The 25,390-nt window shown below is 46.1% G+C and overlaps 1 protein-coding gene across 1 annotated transcript in view; it reads left to right on the top strand.

Moving 5' to 3' along the window:
- Agap1 (ArfGAP with GTPase domain, ankyrin repeat and PH domain 1) overlaps window positions 1-25,390 on the top strand; it is a 449,843-nt gene that overhangs the window by 212,794 nt on the left and 211,659 nt on the right. The window contains 3 exon segments of the mRNA XM_038339225.1: window positions 4,032-4,159; window positions 6,201-6,356; window positions 12,195-12,287. Coding sequence (XP_038195153.1) covers window positions 4,032-4,159; window positions 6,201-6,356; window positions 12,195-12,287 — 377 coding nt within the window.

Raw genomic sequence — 25,390 nt, 5'->3', positions numbered from 1 at the left:
GCTGTGAACAGGGGGCTCTCTCTACTGATAGGACCAAGGTGATTCTTGCTTTTGTGCGGATGACACAGTAATGTCATGGAAGAAGATAAGGGGTTGAACAGAGCAATCTCTGGTTAGGGGTTCTTTCTTGTTCAGTAGAAAATGTTCAGTTTATGGAGAAAGCAAATGAATGCATGTCGGTTTTTGTTGTTAAGGTATGTAATTTTCCACTGAAGAATGGAACTATGTACATGGATACATGTTTCAGTTTAAGGATGTCATACATTAGCCCAGATTAGGACGAAGGCTTGCCAACCTGGATCATTGGTGCACTCCCAGGCACTAACCCACCTCCTCCATCAGGTGGCACCTTTCTGACATTGCTCCTCTGCCCGAGCGAGACTGCTCGCTCTACAAGCCTTGTGCAGTGAAATCCACTGGTAGGTGTGAAGAGCTGGCTAAAGATGGGGCTTTGTTTTGAGTTTGCCTCCTATTCAAGTCCAAACAGAAAGCTGAACTGTAGAGGAAGCAATTTTAAAGCAATACCAAGCAACAGCGTGGAAAAGAAGAGAGGTATTGGTGGCCCCTGTGGTAAAAGGGTAGTGGTCATGTCTTCTTAAGTGACGCTTTTAGATGGAACACAACACATCGTGTCCAGAATCCCAGCAAGTGTGAGAGAATATTAAATCTCAATAATAAAAAAAATAAAGCCAGATCTTTGGAGCTTGGGTGTTTGTATGTCTGGAATATTGCCCAGTAAAGAAGACCTTTAGGTAGGTGTATTGATGTAAAATATGTAACAGTGTGTTTGTTGAATGACCAAGGGGCTGACTAACACAGATGATGAGATCAGCCCACCAGCGGAGCCTGTCTTTGAACCTACCAGCACATAACGCATTTCAAGTATCACCAACGATTACAGTTTGAAAGGGGCAGGGCCTGCCTTCCATCCCTGTGGTCTATGTCTTAGACTGAGATTAGAGCAGGGCAAGCACTCAACTGTTGGGGTCAAGGCACCTGTGGATCTGTCCCATGATGGCGGGACATGATTCTGTAATAAATAGCATGGTCCCTTCCTGATTGGAGTTGGCACTGTACTTTTTACCTTTTTCACTTTTAGGAAAATCTTTAGCCAAGGCACCCAGATGTGCTATTTTCTCCCTGGTACACGGATCAGGTAGCCTCGGCAGCCATTGGCAAATGTGTCGCTGTTAGCAAGAGTTCTACAGCACAGGACAGACCTTCTTCACCTTCTCCCTTTTCTCTGACTCCATCCTTACCCAGAATCCTCTTGTCCTTCATTAAGTAAATTTGCCCCTATTCTTACGTTTTATCCTATCTTTCCAAAGTACTCCTGGCACTGTGGAACAAAACATTTTTTAAGTCATTTTCTTTCCCTTATTGGTGTATGTAAGTTAGAAAGTGTTAAGAATAATGAGGAAGCAGGTCAAACGTGAAAAAAAAGTAATAAAAATAAATGCTGTCGCCGGGCGGTGGTGGCGCACGCCTTTAATCCCAGCACTCGGGAGGCAGAGGCAGGCGGATCTCTGTGAGTTCGAGGCCAGCCTGGTCTACAAGAGCTAGTTCCAGGCCAGGCTCTAGAAACTACAGGGAAACCCTGTCTCGAAAAACCAAAAAAAAAAAAATAAATAAATGCTGTCGATTGTTAGATATTGTTGGTCTGTATTTTGGTCATTAAGGTTGGAAGAGGACAGTCACTGTGGGGGTACAGGGGCTTGGAGTGCACCCACACTCTGTGCTGCCCATGGTGGCTTTGCTGTGAGCTGTGCTCTTTATCCCAGTGCCTTCCAAGGACAGCAAGGAACTGCATTTGAAGTTTCTCACAATGTGAGTTTCCATAACATACTTGACTCAGGTTCCTAAACCTTCCCTTCCAGTGGAAGACCTTCATAGCAGGAGTCAAAAAGCACTTAAGAGTATGTAGTTGAGCATGTTTTGTGCATCTTCTTTACGTTCCATGGTTAAGTCATTGTGGGTCCGGACCAATGGGAACTCAGACTGGCATTAAGACAAAAAAAAATGATTATCTGAGCTTCTTTATTGCAAATGATTACTCACAGGGTTTATTAGTTAACTTTTCTATTGCTCAGAAAGAAATCCTGTCAAAAAAAGAAACTTAGAGGGGGGAAGGTTTGTTTTGATTGACAGTTCCAGAGGGGATGTGACCCGTCATAGCAGGGAAGGCATAACAACAGGAGCATGAAGATGGAGTGGCAGTCAGGAAGCTGGCTGATCACATTTCATTAGCATACAGGAAGTAGGATCAGACTGTAAAAACTTCAGGGCCACCCCAGTGACAGTATTTCCTCCAACAGGACTCCTTAACATTGCCACAGCCTCCCCAACAGCAGACATGAGCCTGAGGGAACTTCTCAGATTCAAACCACAACACCCAGACAGTTAGGATTTTGGGTTAATCTGGGACTTAAAATTTCAGAACCTCCCTGTGACACTTGCTTTGCAATTCTTAGACACTGACCTTTGATTTTATTTTTGAGTTCATACAGTGATTTTTTTAAAGATAGTCTAATACACATTTTCAACAGTCCCTGATCAATACACCAATGGCTTTGAAATGACAGAGTACCACGATATTCCTCTGTAATTTAAACATGATTAGCTGATGAAGGTTATGATCAATACATGGGGGGAAGATAAATTAATTGATATCATCCTTTCAGGGTGATGAGAAGCCTTTCGGAGGTGGGCCGTGACTGATGAAGCAGCTGCTTCATCTCTGGGAACCACTTTTTATAGATTGCATTTCCACTTAGTCGCATTTAACACCATCATTTATTTGCACAAAAGCCGTGAGCTGTGGGCACATCAGTTCCCGCTTAAAGTTATGTTCATTTGGAAGTGAAATTACCTGTGAGCACCCTGTGGCCTCTGTCTCCTGTACCCAGTGGTCCTGGAGAGGCAGAATGCTTCAAAAGCAGCAGTGTGTGCAGAGGCCAGGCTTAACTCCAGTTCCTCGCCCCAGACGTGGCACAAGCTGCATCCACTCTCCTGCAGTGACACCTATTGGTATAAGAATGGTTTTCTAATCCTTCGCTTTCTTTGCAGTTAAATTCCATATGCTTTATCAGCAAGCCTGTTTGCTGAGAGAAGTTATGGCCAGTTGAATTTATATTTGCATCGAATAAGATAAACTTCCAGTGTATGTGGCCACATATTAATATTCTTTTAAAAGTCTTTGTTATAATTACTCTTGCTTGAGTATAATTCTACACAGCCTATAAAGTTACAAGTCATTCTTTAGATAATGCGCATCTCCCACCCCCGCCCAAAAACAAAATAAAACAAAAACCAAAAAAACTTTCAAAGGGATTTTGTTCAACTTTCCTTATTTGGGATACTTTTAAATAACTGGAAAACTGTTTTATTGGGATAGCCTATGTGAGGCAGGCAGGCATGTGTTCTTGTTCACATTTGAGTCCCCTGAGGTAGTCCGAGCAGGCTAAAGCCCTCAAGAGTCTGTACTGGCTTGTTTTGCTTCCTGACTCACTGGCGTGACTTCCATCCCTGTGTCACTAATGGTCCTGGGTGGCTCCTGGCAGCAAAGTCACATCTGTACATTTCAGAGAGATTAAGCAAAAAAGACAAAGAAGAAGGGGGCAAAATGCAGCTCTCACCTGAAGACGGGTCTTGAAAGCCACATGAGTTTTCAGCCCTCATCAAATTGGCCAGGGCTTGTGTGCTGTAATCCTATTGACCAGAGCTTGTGTGTACTCTAATCCTATTGACCAAGGCTTGCGTGTACTCTAATCCCATTGGCCAGGACTTGTGTGTGCTGTAATCCCATTGGCCAGGGTTTGTGTATGCTGTAATCCCACTGGCCATATTCTGCCGGGGTGTGGGATTCAGAAGCCCTGGGAAATGCCCTATTTATCCTGGTGGTCGGGTGTCTGGATAAAGCTTGCTGCGGATGCAAGAATGGCAGGATCCAGGGATCCCCAGAAGTCCCTGTTGTTCACCTCATATCTGAACATTAGCCTCACATTGTTGTGTCTTGTCTCTGTGTCCATTAGTTGCCCAGAAGATTGTTGCCACGAGGAAGAAGCAGCAACTGTCCATAGGCCCCTGCAAGTCCTTACCCAACTCTCCAAGCCACTCCTCCGTGTGTTCTGCCCAGGTGTCAGCCGTGCACATCAGCCAGGTATGAAAGGTGGTGCGGGAGGTGAGGCAGCCAGCGAGTGCCAAGGAGGACTTGGGGCAGGAAGTGCTCACAGCCAGTGCCAAAACTGTTACCACCCCCCCCCAACTTTGTAAATAACAGCATGTTTTATTATTGACTTCCCAGTTCCTTCAGAAGCTTCAGTGGCCAAGTGGGCTTTATGGGAGTCAATCTTTAATGTTCTCTTTGCACACTGCCTGTGTTACGAGGCGTGCTAGAATGGGGTGGTGCCAGGTGTGTGTAACAAGTCCTTTTCTATCCCACCAGTCAGCTCCCAAATAATGACACAGAGATTTCTTACTAATTATGAAAGCTCAAAATGTGGCTTAGGCTTGTTCCTAACTAGCTCTTACAAATTAAATTAGCCCATTTATATTAATCTATATTACCACGTGGCATCTTGTACCTCCTGTTTCCTCTCCGTGTCTCCTGGCATCACCCTTTCTTCTCCCTGGAGTCCTCTCTGTCCCTGAGACCTGCCTGACTTCTTCCCACCTAGTTATTGGCCGTTGAGCTCCTTATTAAACCAGTCATGGCAGTAGATATTCACCAGTGTACAGTAGTGCACAACGGGTGTGTGTATACAATAGTGCACAATAGTGCTGCTGTCTTCACCCTGTGTACAATAGTGCACAACAGGTGTGTGCTGCAGTCTTCACTGTGGATTGAGATGACTGGCTTTGCTCTTGGTTGGTTTAAGGGTGAGCAGTTGTGAATAAGTCTTACTAGCTTAGGAATGCACTTACGCTTAGATCTGGAAGGTGGCTATAAGAACCGGCTCCATTGGGCCCTGTAGAAGGCCTCCCCTTACAATGTTTTGCTAATTTGTTAACTTGCAAGCAAGGTACTTGTCACAGGGATTCACCCAGGACCTCATTAAGGAACAGGTGACTTGCTGGTCCTGGTTTCGTGACCAGTCTCCCTTGGGTGAGAGTCCCATTGCTGTTTATTCCAAATGACACAGTGAGCAGATTTTGTTGCAAGTGCTCAGTTTTCCCAAGAAGCCATTGCCTTCATGCATTTACCACTGGGACCTAGGATGGTCTGGCCTAGGATGGTCTAGCCTAGGATGGTCTGGCCTAGGATGGTCTAGCCTAGGATGGTCTGGCCTAGGATGGTCTAGCCTAGGATGGTCTGGCCTAGGATGGTCTGGCCTAGGATGGTCTGGCCTAGGATGGTCTAGGCTAGGATGGTCTAACCTAAGATGGTCTGGCCTAGAATGGTCTGGCCTAGGATGGTCTGGCCTAGGATGGTCTAGGCTAGGATGGTCTGGCTTAGGATGGTCTAGCCTAGGATGGTCTAGCCTAGGATGGTCTGGCTTAGGATGGTCTAGGCTAGGATGGTCTGGCCTAGGATGGTCTGGCCTAGGATGGTCTAGCCTAGGATGGTCTAGCCTAGGATGGTCTGGCCTGGGATGGTCTTGCCACATACCTGAACAGCTTCACAATTGGTGTCTTCGGTTTTTGAGTGATCTAAAAACATTTTAAGGTAGTACTCTGATTTGTGAGGTGTCATTTAAGAAGGGTCGCTCTGTTCTGAGTGGCATTCCTTCTTCATCCGGGAGGAGCAGTGAAGCCCCATGGGACTATGTTTCACTGTAGTTTCTTTTTCAGAGGAAGAATAATTATGGTTTTCCCCCCAATTTTTTTTTCAAATTTCACTGCATGTGGTAACTTAACCTTATAGTCTCAGTCATCTAGAGGCTGACACAGAAGGATTGCTTCAATTCAAGCCCAGCCACATAGTGAGTTTCAGGTCAACCTAGGCTACAGATCATGACTCTGTCTCAAGAAGCAGAAAGAAATCTTTAGGCTCCATTATGGAGACCTCTGAGGTTCTTTTTCTCAGACAAAGCAACACTTTCTTCCAGCAGCGCTGGGTACTAGTAAAAGTGCCAGGTACAGGGAGTTGACACCTTGTCTCCCAAATGCTTTCTCATGGTCACTTGCTGTTTTTCTTGCTTTGACCCTGCTTGGGTGGCTTTTATGCTGTTTTATTCCCAGAATATTTTTCATTTTTACAGACAAGTAACGGAGGGGGGAGTTTAAGTGACTACTCCTCCTCAGTCCCTTCGACCCCAAGCACCAGCCAGAAGGAGCTCCGGATCGATGTCCCTCCCACTGCCAACACCCCGACGCCTGTCCGGAAGCAGTCCAAACGCAGGTCCAACCTTTTCACAGTGAGTGTCAGTCCTGGGGCCAACCTCTCAGTGTCACCCAGCATCTTAACCACAGTACCATGGCTGTCCCAATCCAGTGATGTGTGTGGAGTCCAGCCTAAATTTAATGAGAATCACAATGACTCTGGAGTTTGAGGAAATTGTGACAAGAAAAGATTTAGGTCCTGAGCAGGATGGGAATTGCCCGGTTGGGACTGCGTGTGAAACCTGAACAGTTTTCCTTCACCCTGAGCACAACCTTCACCCTCCCCGGACTTCCATGGTTCCACATTAAAGACTCTGTTAGAGATGAGATGGTGAAGGTCTTGAGGGACTCAGTTTGCACCTGACCAATCACAGAGAGGCCTTAGCCATCACCCTGTTTACCAGTTGGGGTCTGAGAACTGACCCCAGGGGTGGACATAGCACTAGGACTTGCCTTTCTATTAATATTGCAACCCCACCCTCTCTTTGGGTCTTCAAGGGACTCTGTGCCATAGGCTTGCCATGGCCTTTCCTCGGAGTCCTCTAGGGAGTGTGCTGGATTGGATATCTGAGCTTTGATTTAGAAACCCTGAGCCCAGGGTAGGACCAGGCATGTGTACTTTTACAAGCTTTTTGGGCTGATGGGTGCAGATACTACTCTCTGAACTACAGGAGAGGCAGACATACTGTTTCCTGCCTCTTCTGCCAGACATCACCAGTCAATCATGGATGGCTTTGTGGCTGAGTCCAGAGTTAGTATGGTGTGATTTCAGGAAGTCTTTCTCTCCCTAGCCAGCTCTGTGTAGTGTCTGCACTTAAAGCCTCTCGTTCTGGTTGGGCCAGACTGAGTCAGTCACAGAGAAGGTTCTTATTTCTATCTCAGCCTAAAAGAGATCTCCCAGGAGTAACTGGAAGTTCATCGTCTGACCTGATGCCTTCAAATGAAGACAGTCACTGCATACTGCGGGTACCTGCCAGACCTCTGGGTGCCCCACTCTTTCCCACCATTTTTGCGGCTGCCTCTGTCGTTAGATCGTTCATGCTCAGGTCTGCTGGTAACAGAAGGTTCCCCTTTTGAGCCACCTTGTCCTTTCCTTTGCTGGCCTGTATCATGCAGCTCTGAGACACTGCTGGCCACTGATTAACCTTAGACAAATCAGTGAACCTCTCTGATAGTTGGAGCAGTAGCTATTCTTCCGTGGGACTGTCAGTTGGGACCACTTCTCAGGGGCAGAGGAGTCTTCGTGGTGGTATTTGTGGGTCTTTTTTTCCACTACTAAAGTCAGGAGTATGGACACTAGTGATGTTCAGCAAAAGTAATTGGTGGGACTGCTGGATAGGCCTGGAGGGGTCATTTGGGCTTCTGCGTGGCACAGGAAAGTGTCTGGTAGGCTGCAGTAATGCATGGATGTAAGGCAGTGCGTTGTAAAGTTCTTAGACACAATATGAGCGGTCACACGAACGGTCGGTCCCTAGCTGGATGCCCAGAGCAGGACTGTTGGTTAAGAAGGTACTACTTCCCAAAAAGGGTGCTCATTCACTTGTGACTCAATGGGCCCAAGAAGCTAATTGCCATAACCACACCTGACTTCAACGGCCTTGGGCCCCCAAGAGTGAAGGATAAGAAGTTTTTGTAAGCCCCACCACACACTATTATGAAGGGCTTGTGGTTCTTGCCTAGCACCACTCAGTCTGCATTAACTTTGCCTTCTACCATATGAAAGAAATATGAAAACAAGGAAATACCACTTTAAACAGAACTACTTGTAAGGAGATCCTGTCCCCTCTCCAAAAAGATCCTGGGGCCTGGATGATTGACAACTCAAATGATCTCAGTGATTGGCAACTCCCATGAGGGTTCTTAATTTTAAGACCCGAAGAAGAAGAAACACGATCGGCTAATAGCTGCTCTTCAGCCTGTCTGTGCTCAGTATCTAGGAGCTGTGTGTGTGGCCCACACTGAAGGGGAAATGGGCCGGGAGCCACAGAGCTACAGGTTTCAAACAAGCTTGAAAGTGCTTGAATGGTGGCTGAAGATGCCAGCGAGCTGCACCCGAATCGACATCTCTTAGAGGATCTCTGCTGCATGTGTGCTGCGCATTTGCTCTCTTCCTCTGTAATGTCAGAAGACAGTTTGAGAATGAAGATTTTTACACGTTGAGTTCAGCTGCCCAGCTGATGTTTGTGGAACAGGAATTTGGGGTCCTGCAAGAATCTAGTGCTGCAACGGGTTTGTGCTGTGGCATTTAAGGATCAGCTAGCTGAAATTCCAAGAAAGGGCCAGCACATGGGTTCTTGCCAGGTTTGGCTTTGCCGTTGGTCAGGATGGCGGTGGAGGTGGGTGCTGAACATTTTGAGTTGAAGGACTTGGAACCATTAACTCCACTAGATGTCAGTGTCATACAAGGAATGAAAAGAAAGTGAATTAGATCTAAAATCTAAGCAATTAAGAATCCAGATTTCAGTAGGTAAGAGCCTGCTTCTGTGTTTTAACATGTCCAGATTTGCAGTCTAACCCTGTCACTGTGGACGACTTTTGACTAACATTGTCACAGTGTGGATGTGTTTAGACCTGCCGGCCGCTGTGCCGGATGCAAGCCGTCTTAGTTACTATTCTGCAGCCGAATGGAGATGTAGCTGGTGGGCATTGTCCACTTGTCTATTAGCACATGCTAAAAAGGCTGGAGGTCGTCTATATGCACATAGCTCCTATCCTGCCCTCACACAACTTTGAAAGTAATCCTGTGTCCCACAGGGATAACGTCTTCAGCTGGCAGATGGCTTTATTTGCAAACATACATGTTTAAACAAATAAATCCATTGTATTTTGTATGGAAGTATATAAACTAAATCACTCCAGTTGTAGCATGGTATGCATTATTTTGCAGTGACAATTATGTATGCCTTACCAAGGGGAATTTAAATTGTATCTTGCTTTGATAATTTTTAATGCAAGGCCATTGCCTTGAGAAATGATGACCCATTGGATACCTGCCTTAGAAATACAGAATTTTTAGAACAGTTCATTTAGTAGCCCGATTTACATGTATTTGAAATATTTTATTGAATAATATTTTGAAATTTATAAGAATTACAGAGAAAAAAACCTACATGTATTCTCTGTGCTAATGAGAGAGGGCGGTTTGCAGCCACTGGCTTCATGAAGGATGCACATTCTCAGTGAAAGTCCAAGCCTCCCAATCCATTCCCTTGCCTCTGTTCTAGGGGCTTGCCATTTACCTGAGTAGGTATGGATGTGCTGCCTGCGTTTGTGGTGTTACACTTGCAAGGCTCCTTACGTTCTGTGTGGTGTTGCTTTATGTCTTTTCAAGCTTTTAAACAATCATGTCTTTATATGGTGTTTTTCAAAGCTTGCTGTGTGATGCTGATTCCATTGAACAGTGCAGCACAACGGCATCCAGAGATGGTAAAGATGGTACAGAACTTGGACCTACTCGGAGAAGCTCACTAGAGAAAAAGGGACAGTGAAATCCATAGGATAAAAGAATTGATACTTGGTGTCTTGCCGAGAACAGGAGCCCTAAAGCCTGGCATGATGCGTTCCATCTGTTCCTGCCTTATTGGTTGGAGCTAGGAGAGCAGGCTCTGTTTGATGGGCATCATTGCCAGTCACGATTCTCTGCCCAGTGTCCAGGGGATTTTGTTTATTATGTATAGGGAGTTAAACGTCTTTTGAAATGAAGTAAATAATCCTTCCCTTTCGTCTGTCTTCGGTGTCTGTGGGGCTCAGCAGTTGTTCTGTCTTCTTGAAGTCTACGGGTGTGCGGTGAGAGTGATGAGCTCTGATGCTGAAGAATGTGGCAGGCTGGATGTAGCCATGGGCACTCAGGGCTGCCAGGAGTATCTAATGAGCAGTTTTGGTACAGAGGGGAGGATGCTCACTGTAGAGACTCTCCAGGGTGGGCAGGCAAGCCAGGAGTCTTCCCTCGGGATTCAGAGGTGCAAGGTTTCATTGCTAGTTGTGGTTAAGCTGGATTTCAGGTCTCCTTGAGTCAGCCTGTTGTAGATGGCAAACCAGGCAAACCCTCTGCCCAGCAGCTTGTGGGAGCTCTGTCATTTAGTTTTATGGCACTTTCCACAAACGTTAGATCATTGTTGGTGGATTTCCTTTTTTCCAATGTGTACCCTGAGTTTCTCTCTCATTTGTTTCGGAGCCTGTGATTGTGCCGAGCATGGCTCCTGTTTCTTTACATATTTGGAGCTGTGCAGCGTCTCTGGCTGCTGCTTCCTGCTTCCGTGGAATCCGGAATTCTACACAGAGAACAGTGATTGGGGACAGATGCGCCGCCTCCAGGAAATTGTTCATTTTTTTAAGATGTTTGTTTTGTTAATTATTCTGCTTAATGGAGAATAATGAAGATGGATTTTCAAACTTAGTTATTTAGAATTGATAAAGTTCCCCAAATGCCCTTAATGTTCTCCATTGATTCAGAATTTCTGGAATGTTGTCAGCTATGAGCTTTGGGACTTAATTTTCCAGTTGGAAATCTCATGTGCCCATGAACTGACTTGGGGGACAGAGGTGGCTGTGTGAAGTTTTGCTTTGCGTGACTAACGGAAGAGTAAAGACAGAAGGAGTCTGTGCTGAAGTCCATGATGAAGGCACACAGCATGGGGCACCAAGGAGGCATTTAATAAATGCAAAAGCCCCTGTAATATCAGCTAAGAGCGTGGTTTCTCACATGCACCGCCACGTGACAAAATCACCACCTTTGAAGTGTCTGTGCCGAGTTGATATCACAGGCACCTTTCCCTGAGTCTTCTGGCAGTAACCGTCCTAGAATCTTAAGTCTGTCCCGTCAGCCCCTGCTCTTATTACCGCTCAGGTCCTTGCCTTTTTGGATACTGTTTTCGAAGCATCTTCTGCTTCGTCCCATATCCTTTTGAATCTGAATTTCATTAGCTGCTCCCAGCACCACCGGACACCACCGAGTCTCTCAGTTTCATATATCATCTCAGATTTGAAAAGCACATGAAAATGTTTCTCCGTTTTCAATATTGCGTGAGTAATGTTCCCATTGAAAAGTAATGGAGTGAAGTTGTCACTTGTCAGCACCGTTATTAAGGAGGACGAGTCTCAGATCTTGCTCTCGTAATAAAATAAATCTGTCAGACAATCACCATGCTTACACTTGCTCATGCCAGCAGGAGCCGGGACATGGACGGTGACTGGCGTGCTCCTGCAGCTTTCCTCCGTGCCCTCCTCCCCACACCTGCCAGCCACTGGGCAGTTCATACAGCATCAACAAGCCGTCCAAGACAGTTGGCTCAAGAACCTGGCAAACAAACAGTTGTTCAATGTTGACATTTTGTCAAAAAAAAGGTTTTCAGTTTTTGCCTCCGTTATTTTTCTGTTGCACAGTAGACTGCTTTAACGTTGAACTGCTGCTTTCTAACCGACCAGAAGCAATAAAAGGAAACATTGCCTGCCCCTTGAAACAACTCGCCAGGGGTATACCAGTAAGTTACACTACTGAGTGGTTAATAGACTTTTTAAATCATCTAGACATTAATTTAATCCATACATTTCTGCAGCTGGACTTCCAGATAACCTTTGAGGGCCCCTCTCCTCCGCTATGCTCGCCGAAGCTCTAGAATGCGTTTTCTCGTTGGGTGTTGCTTTCCTGGACGGTCCATTGGTTTCTAGTAATTGCATTCTGAACTCTTTAAAAAAGAATTAAAAGACAATTTCGCAGTAGAAAAGTCAGGGGGAAAGTTTAGAAAATTCTCTTTGGAATGATGAGTCAGTGCAGACGAAAGGCTGGGGGTGGCAGTTCTGCATCCTGCTGGAGGGGGAGACCTGTCTGGCAGCCTCTACCCTTGCCCAAATGCTAACTTTACTTTTGCTTGCAGTCTAGGAAAGGGAGCGACCCAGACAAAGAGAAGAAAGGCCTGGAGAGCCGTGCGGACAGCATCGGGAGCGGGCGAGCCATCCCAATTAAACAGGTACACTTGTCCCCTTCCCTGCTCGCTGGAGACATACCTCGGTGCAGCCTGAGATGGTGGTGCTGGCTCGGGCACCAGGGTTTGTTTGATGTGCTCTGTTGATGAATGTAGAAGTCACTCACTTGACATCAATTAGAAGGGGTTCCTGTGAGTATTAAAATGGGATCATTAGAATAAGAAGAGGGAAATGCGACAACAGCTCTAATGAAGTGCGGTCTGCCCGCCTGCATATGGAGTGTGTTTCCATGCTGCACTGGCTTCAAAGGCTGCCTTTGTAGCGTGGCTTTGATTGGGCCGCTGGCCGCCAGACGACAGGGGTAAATCAGATCGCTGTAGAAGAACCCCTTGTGATCACAGGAATAGCCTGACGTGGCCCTAATTTGCTCTTGCAGACGGACATCTGAACACTGTTTCAGGCTGGTCTGTAACAACGAGGCAATTAGTTGTAATAATCATAGCTGGCATGTCAGCTGTGCGCTCTTGTTTGTAATTTGCTAATGAAGGGATTGTAACTTTGATTAGGTTCAGTTTCATTTAGACCTTATTATACACAGGAACATTTACAGCTGTAATGTGGGGCCTTAATTAAACTTCCCCATTACACAACAGGACTTGAATTCAAGCATTTGTTTTGGCCAATGTTGCTAGCCTGAAATGGGTTTTCATTAGCCCGGAAACCGGGTCCTAAATTGCTTCACGTCTGTAGCAAGACACACTGGAATTCACGTGTGACGTCTTTTGCTGCTTCATTTCCGAAACAATAAGAATAAAGAGTTCAACCCTGCTCGGCGGCTCTGGAAATGTCATCTTTTTTGGTTGATAAAGAAGGCCAATTGATTTAGAGTGTGTTCTGTTTGGGTGGGGGCAGGAAATCTGTGGTCAGGAAATAGCTCTGCCTTCCACGGGATGACACTGGTGGCCTATTCGTAATGTTGGTTGATCTAGGGCATCCATCGCCTTTTCTGTAGCTACCACCCAGCTTGGTGGCCTGAGCATGTGGGCCCTGAGAGAGGGAAAGAGTATTCATGCTGATACAGCAGACTCTCCTCAGCGGTGCAGGTTTCACCTGTTTGTAGCTAATGGCTGCAGCCCTTGTGAGAAGCTGGACCATTTCAGATTGAAGATGTGGGAGTTAAGGAGCCACAGGATTTCTGAGAAACCAAGACTACTGCATTCCTACCCTCCGGCTGCGGACCAGAGTGGCCTGTGTGAGCCTGTTCAGAGGGCTGTGTGAGCCTTTGACCCAGGGGAAGAAGGCCTACAGGCATTAGCCACGGGTACTGTGCCTCTGTATGGGACCATCCTTACTATTCTGGGTGACAGATTTGGGGGCCAGCTTGCAACACCTCGAAGGAAAATGTTCACTCTCCTTGTGTTTACAAATAAGGCAAGTAAGCCTTCCTGGTGGTGGGCAGTGTTTTCCTTATAAACAGGCTTATTATTTTTGAAGGCCGTGCACATAGTTGTTTACTAACCTTGCTTATTTAATTACAATTCAACTCTATACATAAAACCATTTTAATGTATAATTTTTGTGCAGTGTTGCTTCATGTAGAGTTATAAAAATTGAGCTGTTATTCACTTGAAAACCTGGTGCTGTGACATTGAAACAGATAGTTTCTTGATGGACATCGTCTTCCTGATTTCTGTCAGCTCCTGGTAGAGGGAAGAGGGGGTTCACTGTCTCAGCAGGAAACTCATGGTGAGCCAGCCAGGCTCTGGTGTGATTGGAGCCTCACTTACTTTGTTCCCAGCTCATCTTTGGACCCGACCAGCTTCTCAAACTGGACTTTCAGTTTGCAAAGATTGAGGTTGACAGTCTAGTATGAAATGTGGGCTCCGCATTCCTTGGAAGCCTTTCTCTCCTGGACGTTCATGATATTCTTCTTGTAGTCTACATCTTGGTTTCCTCATGACTCCTGGGCACAGGGCGTACTTGATTTCACCCATTCCGTGCTCACAGTAGGAACCATGGACTAACTCCTGCAAGGGTGTGCTCCCAGCATCACATGGTCCCACTGTAATTGATGCTTAGGCCTCACACCCCTCATGTGCTAAGTGTGGACCTGGAAGAAGAAAACTCCCAGACCTAGGCATTCTGCAGGGATCCATTCCAGCCAGATTGCGGTCTTTCACCTGTGATGTTGTTTCAGGTGCTCGTGCAGAGCCTTCCTGCACGGTCTCTGGAGTAAGGTAGAGGTTGTAAGTGGTCTGGGTTGTTACAGTGACCTAACACTGCATGCTGCGTATGCTCACACTTTAAAAGTACGTGGGTCATTCGAGTGTATATGCTCCTCACTGCCCCCACCCTGCTGTGGTGACCTCTGTATGGAAACAAGAAGATTGAGAGGATGGAGTCTGTAGGGGCGGTGTCTGCCTAGAATATTCTAGAGCGTGCACAGTGTGTTTCTTAATAACACATCTGTGTTCTTTACATGTTGACAGGAAGCCTACAAAGCAAAGTTGACAGTTTTAAAGATTACTCTGTGTGTGTGTGTGTGTGTGTGTGTACCTGTGTTAGTTTCTTTTTTTTGTTTTTTTTTTTTTTTTTTTTTTTTTTTTTTTTTTGGGAGGGTGTTTCTCTGTAGCTTTGGAGCCTGTCCTGGAACTAGCTCTTGTAGACCAGGCTGGCCTTGAACTCACAGAGACCCGCCTTCCTCTGCCTCGGTGGGGGGGGGGGGGGTTAAAGGCGTGCGCCACCACCACCCCACTGCCTGTGTTAGTTTTATGTGCACCATGTACATGCAGGTACCTGCAGAAGTCAGATGTGGCATTGAATCCTCTGGAAGTGGAGTTACAGGTGGTTGTGAGGTACCACATGTGGGTGCTGGGAACCAAACTTGGGTCCTCTGCAAAAGCCTCGAGTGGTCTTCACCACTAAGCCATCTTTTCAGCCCCAGGTTATAGGTGTTACGTCAAACATGGGAACTCTCAGCTCCCACAAAAGTATCTGGTGCTATGTAGAAGAAACAGCTGAGGCTGTGCTTGTAGCAGCGTCTTTCTCCAGGGATGCTGCAGGAATGTGCATCTGTCCTCAGGGGAAAGCATTGCTGTTCATTTGCAACTGCCGTCTCTGTCCTTCTCACTGCAGCAGAGTCTTCAATGAATCCAGGTTGGGACTTGTGAGAGCCCCACCCAGCTGCTGGACCATTGGCCTCAAGGCAGAGGAGTGACCCAGAAGCTCCGGTCCTGTCCTTGAACACTTGGTGTTCTGGCCATTTCACTCCTCTGCTCTTCCACAGGAATTTTGCAAGTGCGGCAGTCTGCAAGCCATGCGACCTCGCTCCTGTTTGTCCAGGTTGCCCATTTGCATAGGTTGTTTTTCCCTTGTTTAACTTGTCACAGGTAGCTGGCCGGTGACTGTTTCTCCCTTTCTTCAGTTTAAGATTCCCAAGAGTAAGGAATTGTTTTCTAGCCTTTAACTTCTTTTCTTCAGGATCTGGACCCAGCTCTTCTTCTGTCCTCTCTGGGTATCCAGAGTAGATGGATTTACAGAATCCTGTTTCTTCCCTTACTAATAAGATAAAGGTCTATTTGAGTAGAAATAAAAAGGCAAAGCAAGAAAAATAAAAGCCAGCGGCCCCAGCTCAGCGGCCAGTGGGCTTGTCACGTATTAATTTTTCATCGCTGTGGCAAGTTGTACATACATAATCACTTGATTGCAGTGGGAGTTAGGGAGCTCCTATGGTGTCATTTGCATAAATCTTGTTAAGTCAATGGCAGTTAATGAAGTACAAATGAGCCCGGAGAAGGTGACATGCAAATCGTGGGTGGCAGATGGGAGGTCTGTTTGGGGGACGGCAGCTGTGTACTCTCTTTTCTTCTTTCTCTTTAGCATTTTTTAATCTCTATATTTGAGTGCAGATACACAGCCATAAGCCTCCTCCCCTCCCGTGGACTCCCAGCCAGAGTCTAATGCTCATGCTGAGAGTCAGGGATGGCAGGAGCACGCCTCACACACGCACACACACGAGTAGGCGTGAGGTCACTGTAGCTCCTCACACTTTCACAATTGAATTTGGTTTTCAGTTGGTGGGGACAAACAAAAACAAGCCTGCGCAGACGTCCCAGAGATTCCAATCATGCAGATACTGTTTCTACTTAACTGGCTTCTGTTTGGGGATTTTTTTTCTTCACTGTTCATGCCGGCCAGCTGCAGGTAGGGAGTCTCAGAGTCCCATACTATGAGCCTGCGGTGCCCAGAGTGACTTTGCTGTTGAAATCACATCCTGGTGAAGACCCCATCTTGTCAGTGCAGGGTCCCCATAGGTTGGTCTCTGCTTTGCCTGCGGTGTCCTTGCTTGGGGGAGGTTTTGCAAAACCCTGCAAAACACTGCTTCTGCCTTCTGCTTTTGGAAGCCCCGGGTTTCTTATTTGATCGAATGTTTTGATATTTTGAGAGAATCTAGACTTCACTGAAGAACCCCAGGGAGGTGTATGTAGAAAGCCTGAACCCTGCAGCAGGAGGGTGCTGAGTCCTTGCTGCTCACCTGTATTCTGTCCTTGGGATTTCTCCAAGCAGTTTCCAGATCTTTGGATCTTCATCCCACATCTCTGCTATGGCTCAGGAGACGCATCTCTGCAATTGTGAAAGAACCTATCTTGTGCCGATTCAGTGTCCTGAAGTGGCGGTGTGGCTCTCAAGTCCAGGAGGCCTTTTATTCTAAGATCAGTGGTTAGCCTAGTCCTAATATCATACTGGCCCCTCCAAGTTCCTGCTCTGCCCAGGGGTTGTAGGGGCATGAGCGACGGTGTGCTGTGATCTGTCAGAGTACTGCGGGGTGTTAGTTACTTTTCTAATCAATGTGACAGAAGAACCCAGGGGAAGGAAGTGTTGACTGTGATCACAGGTACAGGATGTGGTCAGTCATGGCCTCAGGAGTGTGGGGAAGCTGGTCACATTGTACCCATAGCCAGCAAGCAAAGAGAGACAAAGGCTGGTACTCAGTTCTCTTCTTCCTTCTTTTTCTTTTTATTTCTCTTTTATTACATCTGGGATCCCTGCCCGTCAGATGATGTCACCCACATTCAGTGGGGGGTTTTCTTTTCAGTGGGATTACTCCCTAGAAATGCACTCACAGGCGCGCCCAGAGGTATGTCTCCTGGGTGACCCTAAATCCAGGCAGGTTGACAGTGAAGATACTGTTAGCGCACGGCAGACGCCACACCACATCATTGCACTGATGTCCCTGTTACCTGACAGTGCAAGGAAAACCGTTTGGGAGGGGATCTTTCAGAGGGGGGGGCATAGTAGTTCAGTTCAGGCAGCTGCTTCTTCCGAGGAGGAAAGAATGTGGCTGAATAGCCTGGTTACCACCCTAGGAAGAGGGTGTGTCTGAGGCCATCTTCTCTGCCATCAGGTGAAGTGCTCCTCCGCTGGTCTAGCAGAGGCCAGGCAGAGTTATTCTGAAGCACGTGGTAGAGTGTGCCTTCAGCTGTTGCTGCAGTGGCCCTTTATAGATGTTGGGATGTCCCAGACTGAGAGATTTCTCAGTCAGCCAGGCTGCCACAAGGGCACTTGACCAGTGACGGGGCTGCCTCACTGGCAGCGCCCTACTCAAGGCTGCCAGGAGAAAGGAGTGGCCCTGTTAGATGGTCTATCCCCGGGGATTTGAGTAACTCACAGAAAACGTTTTAATAGTATTTACGATAACGAATTAGCAAAAGTTGAGCACTAAACTCAAGATTCTTTTAATTTTTTCAAGTCATACAAAGGGTTGCACTATAGCGTTTTCATTTTGTTATGATCTTCCATGCTAATAGTCTTTAACAGCTTGAATTGTATCTGGCATTGCCCAACCCTGCTTAATTCCTTCCTATCCCTGTGTCTCGGGGAGAAATGGGTCCCTCTGATCTGTCTCAAAAACTTTTGGTTAGGAAACAACAACAACGATCCCCCTGGGGTGTGTGGCCTGGCTCTCAGACTGGACACTCCAAAAGATGGTTGGGGTATCTACAGTGCACTCACTTTTTTGTTTTTATTTGCAACATAGAAGAGTTCTGGGAATGTTGGTATAGGATTCTACACACACCTAATGTCAGGGTTGTGTTTGTAGACGGCTGTAATGAAAGCATTAACCCGCACCCCACCAAGCCCACATCAGACCCCTCACCTGTGATACTGACCCATGTCTCTCTGGCCACAGTGCTCCCGCATGCTGTCTGCAGTAGAATGTCCCTGCCACACTCAGCATGTTCACCCCTGACAGCAGATTCCCCCGTGGACCTGCTCCACTGAGAAGGGAGCATCTGAAGTCCTCAATGGCATCTGTCCTAGGCTTTTTAAGAAAGGCCTCACACAGTGACATTTTTATCTGGTCGTAGCAAAAGTACATTTTCCTTTCCTTTATCTCAAGAAGAGAATTTATTTTTAACTGAGTCACTGATGGCCAAGTTTTAAAGCCAAGTACACCATTTCCTCTTGCTACCAACACTGACAGCTGTACTTAAATATATCAGAAGCTTGGTGAAATTTAATGGACATGGAAGAGCTTGGAAATATTTTTATAAATTTCTTCATTTCCTTTGAAGTACCTAATACCAGAGTTGTTTGTAGACGAGGGAAAATGAAAACACGAAGCACTTGCCATCTTAGAGCCCTCTCACACAGCATCAGTCCCTCACCTGCCTTCCTGACTCTGTCTTTCTGCCTAGTGTTCCCCAGTGCAGTCTGTAGTGGGCTGCTGGCAGTGATGAGCTGAGTGCTCCCTCAACTCTTGAGAGGCTTCTGATGTGTTAGGGCCGCATACTGCTTTAGATCAGAGCCCTGCTTAAATTCTACCAGCCTGGGCCCAGTTACAGATGAGTCTGCAGCTCTGACCAACCAAGGTTGTAGCACTAACAAGGGGAGGAGCTGGGATCAACCCTCTCAGCCCTACAGCAAGCCTTCTGCAAATCTTCTCAACTGCATTTCCCATCTAATACTGGCCACTATATAGTATACACTCCTCAGCAGTGCCAGTGGCTTTGTCTTGTGTGGGACCTGGATGTGGTCTTATTGTTTTACCCTGAGGCAGATGATATGTAAATCAAGGTTGCAAGGTTGAGTCTTTAAATTGAGCATTTGTTTGCTAGGTGATGCTGATAATGCCCAGGGTTCCTACTTTGAGTTTCTTGTACCTAGGCACATGGGGGCTCCTGGGGTTTCTCACCTTTGAGGCTCAAAGTTGATCCCAGAAGCTTATACTTTGCATATGATGACATGTGGTATCTTCCTTGTTCTTCTCTCAACACCTTGCTGAATATTGGGGTTCTTCTGCTTCCCCTTGCTGTGTGTACTCATGATGGAATGCTGTCTTCGTGGAGAGGAGGACACAGTAGTTGGTAGTTGCAACCGTGGTGATGGTGGAAGTGGCAACGATGATGGTGGAAATGGTATTACTGAATTTCGTAATGATTGTGGCGGTGATCGTAGAGGTGGTGGTGTTGGTAGAGGTGGTAGTGTGGTAGTGATGGTGGTGGTAGAGATGGTAGTGATGGTTGTGGTGGTGGTAGAGGTGGTAGTGATGGTCGTGGTAGTGATGGTTGTGGTGGTGGTAGAGGTGGTAGTGATAGTTGTGGTGGTAGAGGTGGCAGTGATGGTTGTGGTGGTGGTAGAGGTGGTGGTGGTAGAGATGGTAGTGATGGTTGTGGTGGTGGTAGAGGTGGTGGTGGTAGAGGTGGTAGTGATAGTTGTGGTGGTAGAGGTGGTGGTAGAGGAGGTAGTGAGGTGGTATGGGTGGTGCTGGTGGTGGTGGTGATGATATTGCACTTAGTGAAGATGTGATGTAGATGTACGATGGTGACGATGGTAGTGGAGGGGACAGTGGTGGCAGTAGTGGTAAGCAATAAGCATGTAAGTTGATGGTGTGAACATTTTTTTCTTCCTCAAATGAATTTTATATTCCTCTGAAAGAATTGGTTAACGTTGAAGAAGCTGTGCTGTACATTGTTACACTTTAGAAACTATAATTTTTTAACCTATCATCCTCTATATTTAACTCCGTTTCATGTATATAAGATGCTATATCTGGATTACACAAGTGGCCATTCTCTGTCTATTCTTCAAAGAATAAAAGCCTTTGTCGGTGGCCCAGAAGTCATCTCAGACAACTAGTTTCTTTCACCCTTTCTACTTCTTAGAACTAATTTGAAAAAAAAAATTGTCTCTAAATAAATGTCTTCGTGCTCATCATTTACTTAGGAGGAGTTTTTAAATGTTAAGACCACAGATTTTAATAATACTAGTCAGTGGCTTCATGGCTAAAATACTATGTGATTATTCATTCTCCACCAACCACTTCGTTGTTCTATAGAATATTGTTTAAAGTTTGTAAGTATCATGGGAGCTCCATAAAAATACACAAGCCAAGATGCTTCTGATATTGTTACCGGAGTTCTGGGGTCCCATCTGGGTCACCAGATGATACCGAGGAAATCAGGGTCCCCTATTAGGGTCATTAGTCTCATTAACAAAAGAATTTAGGAATGGACTCAAGTGATGCATGAGGATATTTTTAAAACACCCCAGGACAAACACGCTGTAAATCTCAGCAGCTGCCCAAAGAAGAATGGACAACAAAAGAAAAGCTAGACTGTGTGAGGTAGCATGGGGGACAGCCATGGTGGGCAGACAGCCACATGGCAGGGAGGGGACTCTGAGAAAAGTTAGGACATGCAGAGTGTTGGGGGAAGCGTGCTTACAACGGGGGGAGGGAGGGTGGAAAGAGGAGAAGGAAAAGTTACAGTCTCTCATAGTTATTCAGAAAAGGTCACATGAGGTCACATGCCCATATAAGCCTCTGCACTAAGGGTGGCGATTCTGGGAAGGAATTATTGCCACCTATCACTTTAGCATGGCTAAGGTGAGCCTGCCCTCCTAGAAGTGGTCCTTGGGCTTTTGATTGGTTCCACCCGAGCCAGAGATTCTATTCTCTTGACCAGTTTCCCTTGATGAGACATAAATGGTGCTCCAGCACTGTCTCAGAGAATGACTTGTTAGAGAAGAACGGACGTAGATCATTTTGAGTAGGTGCCGGGCCCTGTCTTGAACCATTGGTTAATAATTTCTTACTCTTTGAAATTAAGAATTCTACTACTTAGGGTTTGACTAATTTTTTCCTAGGTAATGTCTCTCAGTCAATAAGAATGCATTTATGTACACATTTATGAAGCATATTAACTAAATTGATAAATGCTGAGCAACACTAATATGATACATTAACCAAAAGAGTCTCCCACTCTCCCACCTTCACATGCTGTCTTTCCATCTCCTCCCCCCCCCCCCCCCCCCAAATAACCAAGTGGCCTTCTCTGAATCAGTATCCTAGCATGGCAAAATAGCTGCTTGTAAACCCGAGAAGTTACTCATTTTACATATAAGGAAACTGAGTCTTGAGAAAGATGGACTGACCCAAGCTCTCCTAGGTGGACAGATAGGAGCATCCTTACAGAAAGGAGCTTTGCCAGAGCTCTGTGCACAGTATATACCATGAGCTGTTTCTTTCTCTTGTATTCATCCAAGGACATACGTAAATAATGTTGCCTGCCACAAGCCTGATTTTGCTAGCATTGTGACTGGCCATTCTCTTTAAACCTCCTAAAATAAATGAGAAGCATGGCCCTGGAGAAGACCTAGTTCTCACAGCGGAACCCAGCCCACTCTGTGTGTGTGTATCTAGCAAGCTTCATGGTCCCCTCATCAGCCCTGAAGCTACATTTGTCCCTTTAACAGATGAGAAAACCAACAGATTTAACAGATGAGAAAGCCAAACTTGCAGGACTCAAACCCAGTTTGCTTACTCCCCAAACGCACTAAGCCCCCCGCCCCCCGCCCCCCGCTTCAACTTCACCACTTAGATCAAAACCCACGCACGGCTCAGGTACCCAGAACAGCTGTGGGAAGATTCTCTGAGTAGAGTTTGCTTGTGAGGAGCAGTTTGGTTGCATGGCATCCATGTTCCAGGGTACAGCTAGTCCTGAAAATCTCCTTCCCCTAAAGCAAAACCCTCTGAGTGTATCCAACAGCCGTTGTTAGTAATTGGAGTAGCAGGAATTCGCTGTGGTTTTAATTAGCTGATTACTAGTTTTCTAAAATGTACTGTACTCACTGTGGGTCTTGCAAATTGGTAACCGGTAGCTACCAGCGTAATTAAATATTTCAGAGCACTTGGCTGCAGTAGCATTGAACTGTGAAGAAATAATGCTGTATAGCCAATCAAAAAGAGATACTTGTAAACTCATTTACAGCGGCAGTGTGTGTTAGGACCATCATAGGGATGCTTATTGCAGGAGAAATTAAAGATACAATTTTGTGCTAAGAGGCAATATAGAAATTAGTTCCTGAATTACTTGTTAATTGATTTGGTAATCCCCTCGGGCCCGCATGCTCTTTCTCCCCCTTTTTGTTGTTGCATTCAGTTAACAGTGACTATTCCCAGAGCAATAAAAATATTTTTCACACTTAGATTAGATAATGCCCTTTCACCACACTGCCCCTGTTTATATTTGCAGCACTAAAAAGCACCTGCCTCAGCTGCCGCTTGCCTTTTCCGGCTGCTTGTGGGTCTTTGTGTTCCAACCAAGGAGGCCAGTGTCTTCATGGGACAGAATGATTCCTGCAGAAGGGAGAGCATGTTTTTATACTTCCTGCTACTGACCCCCCCCACACACACCTCTTCCCTAATGGAATCCCTCCTTTTTGTATCAACAGTAGGGAAGATCCCGTAGACTTGATTCATGCAACTCTTACTGTTTACAATTCAGCAAGAATAAACAAGACCATTTGCAGGGAAGTGCAAATTGCTACTGGAAATGATTTCCGAAGATATTGAGGCCCGATTACCTACACTGCAATTGAGCGTGCATAAAAGAAGCACCCAGGGAAGACTGGGCCAGTCAGAAATGGCTTCCTGCACCGAGCTTGTCCTTTTGCCATCCTGCCTAGAGACTCAAAGGAAAGGGCATTGAAATTGAGACTCACATTGATGCCACTTCTGTCCCTTGCTGGAAGACATTCTTAGCATCCTGTGGGCTGCTGCCCACGTTGCCCACTATCATTATGGAGGACTGCTGGGGAAACGTGATTCCACTGGCTTTAAACTGCCCAGCTGCGTTGTCTGCTGCCCCGTGCCACCTGTGTATGTAAATACCATTTTGCTTTCACTCAACTATGCACCCAGCATACTTCCTCTTAGGACCTACACTTTCAAGTAGATATTTGTCCCATCACTGGGGGTTGAACCCAGGTCCTCACGCCTGATAGACAAGCACTCTGTCGTTATCTACAAACATCTCCAGCCCAGGTGATAGTTCATTTTCAGTTAAGAGCAGCAGACAATATTTACATTTAACAATTTCTTTTTCGGTATAAAGCTGTGGCTGGAATTAATTGGTCTTTTATCAGGGCACAGTTATCCCCTTGTTCATCTGGTAGACATATTCGCCCCGTGGTCAATCCCAACGATAAAATGAGTACTTAATCTGAAGACCTTCTCTGTGTTAGCTGGACCCAGGGATAGAGGTAGCTTGATGAGTTGGCTTCACGTAGCTCCCAGCCCTCTGCTGAGCAAGACCAGGTTGCTAGAATATTCCTCACTAGTGTGGCCATTAAGGTCCTGCAGTGTATAGCCTCTGTCACTGAGAGATGCTGTTAATTTGGTGTCCATCATCAAGAAAAGATGTGCGCTTCATCTTATCTTGAGTTTAGTTTTGTTACCTTGCTCCATCCTTCTTGTTCCATACCCCCAGATGTTTTTAAATGTCGTCACCACCATTTTCCCATAGGACCAACTGTGCCACACTTGCCAAAAGTTGCTGCGCAGGTACCTAAATTCATCCCTTTGCTTTACCAGATTATAAAGAGTCAGGATTTGGAAAGCATCTCCTAAAGTGATGCCTTTTTTAAAATCTTCCTTCTTCCTGGTTCCACTGGCCCCACATGTTTGGTCAGCCTGCCTTCAATTTTCAGATAACACAGAAGGCGCTTGCTCCACTTTATAGAGAATTCAGCAGGAAGTCCCACTTGGACCTGAGGAATGCAAGAAGCAAGAGACATGTACACCCCTGGGCTGCTGATAACCATGGCATTTCTTCCCAAATTGCAGAGGGTAGGAAATACATTGGCTAGCAGATTGGGAGAGCACGATTGGAAACATCAGATGTTACAAATAGGGCTTCCGCCTTCTCTAAGCAGCAGACGTTTGAAGATATTTTCTAGTTTTTCCCATGGGATTACTGTTTTTCTTCAAGGGTTTCTATGAATTTGGTTCTCCGCCAAGACCCATCGTGTGCATGCTGGGGTTCAGGCCTTTGGCTGAGGGTCTGGTATAAGAGGAGGACTGGCAGGACACTCCACAGTGACGGCTGTGTGTGCTTGCTACTTCTCGGGGTATTTCTGCACTCCAGTGACTATTTTTTCTAATACTTGGACTAATAATTTTTAATGGCTCACATTGAGTAGGTGACATTTTGTTTCATTAATGAACCTTATCGATGACTTTTAAAAGTTCTTAATGTGTGAGGGTACTTTGTCATTGTCCCTGAAAGGAAGAGAGATGGCATGGCCATGGGTAGCTTCCCACATATTCCCACATGTTCCCCAAGCTGTACTTGATGAGGATCATACTGTCTCATGTCCTGTGCCCTGAGTTCCACTTCCAAGTTTATCACCAAGGAAGGACCTGCTGGTGGGAGCTTTTGGAGGTCCAGAGAAGCCAACCTGGCAGGGTTCCTATGTGGCAATAAACTTTCTAGAAGGCTTACTCAGACCACTGAACAACCTGCTGAAATGGCACCTTGATGCAGAAAATTGGTCTGATATAATCATTACCATCTTCCCAAAGGATGGTGGGTGTGGATAATGATCTTGACTTTCGGATTCCTGGTGATGGGGGTGCTAGTTGTTCTCTGGCTCCTGGGTAATGGGTGTTTCTCAGGCACAGGTGTCATGGGGGTAAGCGTTCCAAGAACAGCAAAGCAGTGTAGCAGGCTTTCTTGGACCACCAGCTCCAAGTCATGACATGGAGACTTATTTTATTATTATGAATGCTCAACCTTAGCTTGGGCTTGTTTCTAACTACCTTGTTTATTTTTAACTTAAATGAGTCAATCTCTATTAATCTATG

Source organism: Arvicola amphibius, chromosome 8 (genome assembly GCF_903992535.2).
Source record: "Arvicola amphibius chromosome 8, mArvAmp1.2, whole genome shotgun sequence".
Lineage (NCBI taxonomy): Eukaryota > Metazoa > Chordata > Mammalia > Rodentia > Cricetidae > Arvicola > Arvicola amphibius.
This window is presented reverse-complemented; position numbering and strand designations above follow the sequence as displayed.